Source organism: Cyprinus carpio, chromosome B5, assembly GCF_018340385.1.
Source record: "Cyprinus carpio isolate SPL01 chromosome B5, ASM1834038v1, whole genome shotgun sequence".
Lineage (NCBI taxonomy): Eukaryota > Metazoa > Chordata > Actinopteri > Cypriniformes > Cyprinidae > Cyprinus > Cyprinus carpio.
The window spans coordinates 33,303,734-33,313,563 of NC_056601.1; the positions used below are offsets into that span (position 1 = coordinate 33,303,734).

At 33.3% G+C, this 9,830-nt stretch overlaps 1 protein-coding gene across 1 annotated transcript in view; it reads left to right on the forward strand.

The window, feature by feature from the left end:
- Window positions 1-6,353, forward strand: part of LOC109094783 (LIM/homeobox protein LMX-1.2-like) — a 44,221-nt gene extending 37,868 nt beyond the window's left edge. Inside the window, exons 3-8 of the mRNA XM_042723223.1 lie at window positions 1,800-2,032; window positions 2,111-2,289; window positions 2,656-2,733; window positions 3,451-3,517; window positions 3,765-3,929; window positions 5,477-6,353. Of these exons, the coding sequence (XP_042579157.1) occupies window positions 1,800-2,032; window positions 2,111-2,289; window positions 2,656-2,733; window positions 3,451-3,517; window positions 3,765-3,929; window positions 5,477-5,634 (880 nt within the window). The 3' untranslated portion in view covers window positions 5,635-6,353. The remainder of the gene's footprint in view (window positions 1-1,799; window positions 2,033-2,110; window positions 2,290-2,655; window positions 2,734-3,450; window positions 3,518-3,764; window positions 3,930-5,476) is intronic.
- Window positions 6,354-9,830: the final 3,477 nt, after the last annotated feature.

The window sequence follows — 9,830 nt, forward strand, 5'->3', positions numbered from 1 at the left end:
CTCAGAAATTATTAAATTTCACAAAAAATGCAAAAAGAAACAGCAAGTAACACATCAAATTTAAACAAGAAAATTTTAATTTTCAAGAAAAACTGACAGTATTTTCTTGTCAAATGTACATAACTTTGTTTTATTTACAACTTTCATTTATGCAGTGTAATGTGTTAAACTAGCTTGTGCATGTGGAATATTGTTACAATTTAAAATAACTATTTGCTATTGTAATATATTTTAAAGTGTGATTTATATCTGTGATGCAAAGCTGAATTTTCAGCAGCTTCAGTGTCATATGATCCTTCAGAAATCATTCTAATTTGCTGATTTTGGACTTTTTTTAATTTTTAAATGTTGCTGCTTTATATTTTTGGGAAAACCATGATGCACTTTGTATTTTCAGGATTTTTTAATCAAAAGAAAAGCATTTATTAACTTTTTTTTATAACATTATAAATGTCTTTACTGTCACTTTTGATCAATATGATGCATCTGAATAAAAGTAGTAATTTCTTGAATTATTTTGAACGACAGTGTTTATACAAAGACAGACATGTCATACATTGATAGAAGAGCTAAAAGAAAAGAGTGGAAATGTGCGAGCTCATACTGAGATCTTTGACTTTTCATCTCAAACTTGGGATTCTGGCAAATTTCAGCAGAGTTTGAGATCTGAAAACTGAGGTCTGCTGAGGGCTTTTCTCTGAGAAGCAGGAGACTTCAGCAGAAGTCAGTGCTGTCTGGGAGAAACAATAGAGATTTTACAGTGATCTCTCCTGTGATTTTCTCTTCCTGTGGGTCCGTCGCTGAATATTGACTCCTGTTGAAAAGTTTTTTTGTGCGTCTCACCTCATGATACCATCATATCTCGAGGCTTATTAAAAATCTCTTTCAAAGTCATAATCCGGAGCGTCGGGTGTCAGTCACACATTGATCTGTGCGCCTGTGATATTTATGGATGAACTTTATTGGTGTGGGAGAAGACCGAGCTCTGAGGGAAGATGTGCTTAATGCTTCAGAATTATTGAGCTTTGCAGCGAGTCTCACGTCAGGGGGTTTGAGTATTAACCCAAGAAAATGACTCGCTCTTGAGCTTTGCTGTTTCACATTATACTTCATATGATTAGGACACGAGGTCCTGCTGTGTGTCATATTCAGATCTGGTTTTCATTTATTTGGTTTAGCACTTATTTGTGATTGATTAGCTAAAAATGTATGATCTAGCCTACTTTTCCGCTACTAAAGTTTGGTGTCTACAATTTTTTAATGTTTTTGAAAGCAGTCTCTTCTTCTCTCCAAGACTGCATTTATTTGATTAAAAATACAGTAAAACAGGAATATTGTGAAATATTATTCAAATTTAAAAGAGCTGTTTTCTATGTGAATAGATTTTATTTAAAATGTAATTTACAGGTGCATCTCAAAAAATTTGAATATTGTGATTTTTTATTTATTTTTTATACTGATTTTTGAATTTCATGAGCTGTAAGCTCTAATCATCAAAAAAATCTTTGAAATGTTTTACTTTACATGTAATAAATCTAGAATATATGAACGTTTCACTTTTTGAAAGAAGTTACAAAATATTGACATGAAACCACTTTTGCAATACATTTCCTAGATTTCTATTAGGTTAGCTATTAAATTATTGGCTAATATTATTGGTTAATATCTATGCACCCTTGGTTACATCAGAATAAAATATATTATATTTATATACACAAGGGAATTGTGCACAATAAGACCAGAAACATGTTTTAAGAATTTAAAAAGCAATAAATGTCTGGTTTGTTTCTCCTCATCAGGTTGTTTGCGGCCAAATGCAGCGGCTGTCTGGAGAAGATCGCTCCCACTGAGTTTGTGATGCGTGCACTAGAAAGTGTGTATCATCTAGGCTGCTTCTGCTGCTGCGTGTGCGAGCGACAGCTGTGTAAAGGAGACGAGTTCGTCCTGAAAGAGGGACAGCTGCTGTGCAAGAATGACTACGAGAAGGAGAAAGATCTACTGCATTCGGTCAGCCCGGACATGTCTGACTCCGGTGAGAACAATGCTTTCCTCTCCTCTCGGCTCAGCTGCTCTCCACAGAACGGTGATATTAAAATGCTTGTTTCTGCAGATAAAAGTGAGGATGAAGAATTGGATGTGAAGCCAGAGAAAGGAGCAGGAGGTCAGGGCAAAGGCGGCGATGACAGCAAAGACCCGCGCAGACCCAAGAGACCTCGCACCATCCTCACCACCCAGCAGCGGCGCGCATTCAAGGCCTCCTTTGAGGTGTCGTCCAAACCCTGCAGAAAGGTGAGACCTTCCTTCAGAAGATTTCTAGAGGGAATACAACCAAATTAACTTCTTGAATGTGCAACCTGTGCTTATCTACCTGTAGAGGAACATTCTTATCCAGTATTATACAAGACTCTATGGACTATCTGATACATATTGCATGTAAAAATAGCAAAACTATAAACCATCTGATGCGTATTGCATGTGAAAATGGCAGAAACTCTGGACCACATTATGCGTATTGCATGTAAATATGGCAAAATCATCGATCATCTGATGGGTGTTGCATGTAAAAATGGCAAATGCTTCATTCCACTGTTCCAATGTCTGGGTATGTGAGACGACTTTAAATGAAGTAATATATTAATGTTCCTGTTATTTCAGGTCAGAGAGACGCTGGCAGCTGAGACCGGTCTGAGTGTTAGAGTCGTCCAGGTGTGGTTTCAGAACCAAAGAGCAAAGGTGAGCATGTCCTGAGATCTTAACTGATCTTAAATAAGTTATTTATGTTAATGTTTTTATTTATTTATATTATTTAAATATATTTATTTGAATCAAATTTACTTAAATTTAATAAAAAAAAAAGTTTTTTTTTTTTTTTTTTTTTTACATTTGCTACATTTTTTGAGTGTAAAGTTATTATTAACTAAAAATGAAATTTGAAAAATTCACTAATTCAAAAATGATTTTGTAGATTGAAATAAAACTGAAATAAAATATAAATGTTAGCTGAAAAACTAAAACTTATTTCAGGTAGGGAAACATTTCTGATATTTGTTTAGATTAATATGAAGATCTAAAACAACTGAACTGAAACGAAAAATAAAAATAAAAATAAAAATAAAAATAAAAATAAAAATAAAAATAAAAATAAAAATAAAAATAAATAAACCAAATTAGTAAAAAAAAAAAAACTAAAATGACAAAACCTTATAACAAAATTGCAAAAATTTAAAAAAATAACTCAAATTAAAATGAAAATTGAAAGTATGAAAATAATAACTAATTTAAAATATATATAAAAAATGAAAAGTAAATACTAAAGTAACATAGAGTGATCCTGAACCCTGGTTTGTAAACCCCTGGCCTAAACAACTCTTTAATAGTTCATTGCCCATAAAATCATTTATGATCTTAAAATGGATTTAATACTTGGCTGTTTCTCTTTTTTCCGGTCAGATGAAGAAATTAGCACGCCGACAACAGCAGCAACAAGACCAGCAAAACACTCAGAGACTCGGACAAGGTACTAAACACACACACACACACACACACACACACACACACACACACACACACACACACACACACACACACACACACACACACACACACACATACACACACACACACACACACACACACACACACACACACGCACACACACACGCACACACACACACACACAGAGTCTCTCAACATATGCTGGTCTTTAGCTGTTTTAACCCTCTTTTTTGTTTGTAATAACTCATCTAATGGTGTGTTTTCTGCAGATGTGATGTCAAGCCGAATGGAGAATCTGATGAACTCTTACACGCCGCTGGCTCCGCCTCCACAGCATCAGTTAGTCTCCATGGAGACCAGCGGATACAGCACAGACCCGTTCCAGCAGGGCCTGACCCCTCCACAGATGCCCGGAGATCACATGAATCCATACGGTGAGCTTTCTCTGGAGCAAAACTCACGTCCTGATGCTGTGATATTGACCAGAAGCGGCTGCTAATGCCACGTACGGGCCCAATAAAAATAAATGTGCCATTAAACTGTCTTCACCCTTATGTAACAGTGTCAATTAGTTTTTGAGAAGCCTATAAAATTACCTGCGGCACTCCCGAGAGAGCGAGCGTGGATCTGCGGCCTGCAGACGCACACGTTTACACATTGATGATGAGTGCGTTTTGTCCTGCTGCAAGTCGACGCAAATGAGTAGTTTATATGCTCTTTTATGTAACGGTTTATGGGCAATTACAGCTTTGAAAAGCAGCTGAGAGTCTGGTGGCTAATCATATTTCTATGGCGTATGGTAAACTGCGTCCTTGAGGAATGAACAAACTCTTTGCACTAAAAGCTTCAATTCAGTGGGGACCATATTTGTTTATTAGCTGTGCTTGCTAAAACTTTTTCTGTCACTGTTAGAGATTGATTGATACTGTATTTTCATCTCATGAATATTATTGTATATAGTAGTGCTATTATATTTATAAAAAACATATTTTTCTCACTTGAGAATGAATGTTGGTGAAAAATGCTAGTTTATGTGCTCATGAGAATATATTCTATAAAAAACATATTTTTGCCTCAAATTGAAGTGATTTTTCTCACTTGAAGATAACTTTCTCTAAAAACTATTACCAAAACAATAACATCTTATGTCTGTCTCTAAACACTATTACTGTAACACTACCATTCAAAAAATTGGGGTATTTTTTTTTTTTTTTTAAGAAATTAATATGTTTATTGTTAATGATCTTTGGAAGAAGGGAAAGAATATAATATTTAGCATAATTTAATTTTGTAAAGTATTTTCTTCAAATTAGCAGTACATGTACGTACATTTATTATGACAAGTTAACAGATGGTTACTTTCTATATTGAAACATTCTTAGTGATTTTAAATAAATATTGTGTAAAATTTTAGTTTTTATTAAGGATTTCATGTTAATTATTCAATTCAACTGAATTTTATCACATAAAGATAAAGTTTGGGGTCTGTATGATTTGCTTTTAAAGAAGAGTAAAGACCTTTTTTAATTTTAGAAAAGATTTCTATGTAAAAAAAAAAAAAAAAAAAAAAACTTTATATTTATCAAAAATCCTTAGAAAAATGTTTCACGGATTTCACAAAAATATTAAGCAGCACAAATTGAAAAGAAATATTTCCAAAATCAGCGTATAATGAATCCTGCATGGTTTCTACAGTAAAGCTGCTGAAAATTCAGCTTTGCATCACAGGAATAAATGACATTTTAAAATATATTCAAATCGAAAACAACAATTTTAAATGGTAATAATATTTCACAATATTACTGTATTTTTGATCCAATAAATGCAGCTTTAGTGACCAGAAGAGACTTTTTTCAAAAATCTAATTGAATTTAAAAATCAAACCGATCTCAAACGTTTGAACAACAAACCCCTCTCACATTTTCTTCAAAAATGCTATTATATGTGACTAATTTTTTTTGTTGTTGTTGTTGTTCTTCAGGAAACGACTTGATTTTCCACGACATTGACAGCGACACGTCTCTGACCAGTCTGAGCGACTGCTTCCTAGCCGCGTCCGAAGTCGGATCCCTCCAGACCCGCGTGGGAAACCCCATCGACCGCCTCTACTCCATGCAGAGCTCCTACTTCGCCTCCTGAAACCAAACCCTGAGACTAAACAGCTGCAAAAACTACCTAACAGCCAGTCAAACCTCCAGTAAAAGGCCAACTAGAATCCCGAGGCTGTAAGGACAACCAAACCAAACCAAACGACTCACGCTACAGATGAAACCAGACCTTGGCTTTGCAGAGGAGGTCTTGAGTCTAACCAGGTTCAGAGATGTGCCTGCCAAGCGAACGTGAAGATGGGATGAGATGGTTTTCATCTAGACTTTGAAGGGAAAGAAATCCTAACCAAATATTTCTAGAGGAGCTGCAGGACACTTACTGCAGTGTATCGAACCAACAAAACAAGTTTAGACCGTAAATAGACAAATGCAATACATGCAAAAAGTTGAAAACACTGCATACAGTACAACAATGTTGTTGTTGAATATGGATTTCAGATGTTTCAAAAGAAACTCAAGCCGAAACAGCTGTGTGTTGATAAAGACGACTAGCTATTTATTACGTACATGTGCCAAGTAAACCTGCAAAGCTTTATTTATATTAAGACAAATTGTGTTAGAGTAAGTACCATAAACATCTTTATGTAAGTCTCTGGAAGAGGGTGTAGTATTACTGTTGATGTTTAAAGATGTATATGTTTATTTCGCTGTGCTATTTATTTGTCGTTTGCATTCTTGGACATTGTAGAGGATGCATTATTGCTCAAACTTGCTGAATTTACCAAAGTTTGTTGGTACTAAAAATAAAGAAATTTTAAAACATCTTTAACTTTTCCATTTTTCTTTTTAAATATTATCCATGTCACACATATATGGTTCATTTTGGCCTATAAATATGCTGTAATTTTACATAATTTTACAATTTTGTAAAATTTGAAATGAATAAAAAAATGAACAAAGAATAATGATAATTGAAAAAAAAAAAGCTGTAGTAGGAGATGATGTTTGTAATTAAAAATAACTTGTAATTTCTATTTTAAAATATTGTGTTTTTTTGCACATACATGATTCACTTTGGCCTCAAAATATGCTTTAATTTCACATTTGAGATATTTGAACTAAATTAAAACTATTGAAAATAGTTTCAATAACAGATGGTTTATATAAAAAATCTTTTAAGTTTTAATCTTTTCTTTTAAAATATCATCCATTTCACATGCATATAGTTCATTTTGGCCTCAAAATACATTTAAATTTTACATTTGAGATACCTGAAATAAATAAAAATAAAAAAATAACAAAGAAGAGTTCACTTTGGTCTCAGAACATGCTTTAATTTTACATTTGATATATCTGAAATTAAAAATAAACAAAGAATGATGTGAACACTAGCTTCAGTAAGAGAAGGTGTCTGTATTTAAAAAAAAAAAACAACAACTTGTAATTAAAAAAAATTCTTTTAAAATATTGTCTATTTAACACATACAGTTCATTTTGGCTTCAAAACATGCTTTTATTTTACATTTGAGATAATTTGAGAATAATGTGAATTGAAAATAATTTTATTAAGAGATGTTTGTATACCAGTCACTGTTATTCTGAACTTCAGCAGGTTTCCATGTCTGATGAGATCCACATTACAAAGAAACTTTAATGAACAACACTGCTGAACTTTGACCCCGAAAGCCCCCATGTGGGCCTTCAGCGCTGCATTTTTGAACCTTTAAGAGGCTCTCATGCAGAGTGTTTTCTGCCCGTGAACACATCGAGATCTTCAGCCTCTGCACATTCCTTTTCCAGTGTTTACAGTGTTTATAATCAACAAATTTATAATATACATTATTTCATAATAACAAATTATTATATTTTAATGTTATATGAACTTAGAAAAACTGTGGTGTCTCTCACAGAGTATTTGACACTGCTTCATTATTTTAATTATTCATTTGTTTATTACATTTTTTATTTGTTCATTTTTGTTTATTTTAACGTTCAGAGATATTTGTATGGTTTAATCAATAATTTTTTTTTTTTTGAAAAACGCCAGACGCAAAAAAAAAAAAAAAAAAAAAAAAACTGTACTGTACTGCAAGGTCAACTATTTATTATAAATATTGATCAATTGACTTTGATTAAGAATGATTTTAGAATACACTTTAATTTTGTCCAACAAATTTGGTTATTTCCATCATGTTGCTGACATAATAACCATATTTGCATAAATAATTATACAGTTTGTTCCTAATGTTTTGTAAGCTGCTAAAAGGATCTTCGTAAAATTCAGGAAATGATCTAAACAATTGCAAACTATTACAGTTTAGAAGTTGACACATAGTTTTAACAGAAAATATCAGCGCTGTTTTCTTAAAATGTTAAAAACCAAGCACTGTTAGGGAAAAAGACTATTAAATTCATATAAAATACACAAAGTGTGATAATGATTCAACCATTATTCTAGTTTTTAAATCTATCAAAAGCATCTGATCTTGACCTAAAACATAAAAGTTTGCATTTATTTTATAGAATGAGACAAACACTCATAACTGAAGGTATAACAAGCTGTTTCCGTGGAGTTTATTGAGCAAATTTGAATACGACAGTGACACACAACTTTGATCTTTTAGTGTAATTATTGTAAATTATATAAGGTCATATTTACCCTTCACCGAGCCAATATCTTCCTGAGTTTTTGTGTCTCAGCATGATAGGAATAACCTTATTTGTCACGCTTGGTTTAAGGCAAACAAGCATGTCATTGACTAATGAACTATCATTTGCAGACTGCGTTAAACAAAGAGTGCACACATTCACGAACGAGCTTTACATGCATTCAGCTGGAAATTACAGTACAAGACAGATGTCAACGTGTTTTCCGCTTCACAGAACACAGCAAACCTACACAGGTCATACCCAGGCCAGACTGAGATTCATGAATGTCAGACTCTTCATTTTGACAGTGTTACAGCATCATATCATATAGTTTTTATCATTGTGTTTTTTTATGAATTATTTCATGCAACAAAAATGTTTCATTTCTTAAGGTCTTTGCACACTGCATCCAAAATTTTCGGATGCATTTTATTTATTTTTTTTCATATTCATCATCGTAACACGCAGAAACGGCCCACTGTGTCAAAATGCTTGAGAAAAAGGCGGAAAATCGAACGTGATCCATATGTTTCTATGACAGACATAAGTTTCGGAGGCAGTGTGTAAAAATGATTGACACAACGTGTGTTCGTGTTTATTTTTTAAAGTGCAAAAATTTTGTACGAAAATGTCAGATTCAGTGTGCAAAGACCTTTACTCTTCTTGTTTTTGTTGGTGTGCCTTTAAGACTTCTGCTGTACATACAGTAAACACTCTCTTCATGCGAAATGACTAGCAACATGTCTTGGATTTGCTCTGTTTAATAGCCTATAGTTTTTAACTTAATATAGTAATTCATAAAACAATCCATGCTTAAATGTGTTCCTTTTGAAACAGGAAGTTGAGGAGAGACTATCAGTTTTATCATCACAGTGATGATTTTGCTATGTGTCTGTGTTATAAAGTGGAAGAGAATTCTCTTTTTAGAGAGCATTTGATTGGACGAAACACTTGTGAGTTCTAGATGATGTCATCAATATAGCAGTCCATTTTTCTGGAAGGTTAAGAGAATAAAATTTGAATGCATACTGTATGTGCTACAAGTTAACTTTAGGAGCAAATAGATGACCTCAAAGCTACAGAAATGGACTTAAAAACGTTGTTTACGATAACAAAATAAAGGAGTGTCTATTTACACTAAGTGCAAATAGCCCGACCTTTTTGGCAGAGGCTATTTACACAAACTCTGGCCACCTACCTGTGGTAGGGTCAACACTGCAAAAGACGCCCATTAAACACCAGCTTTAGTTGCATACTGTAGGTAGTAAAGTGAGTAGCAATCATTTTATTTGATGCAACTGACCCGAGTTCGAATCTGAAATCGGATTAGACAGTGCCTCATTTGCATATTTAAACATACCATTCAAGAAAGCACGTAAAACAAAATGTAATGTCTTAAAGAAAGTATGGTGATATACTGTATATTCATCTCGTGAACAGTTTACGTGGCAATAAATGTGTAAAACACAACACTATTTGCAGTAAATAACACACCTGTACAAACAAATACCATCTATTGTCTACTTTGTACATTGTGTATTTTTTAAAACACATTTTTTGAATAATGCTATTTCTTATTTACTCATTCTACTTTTATGTGTCTTGTCTTGTCGTTGTCATTCTGTTGCACTGTGGAAG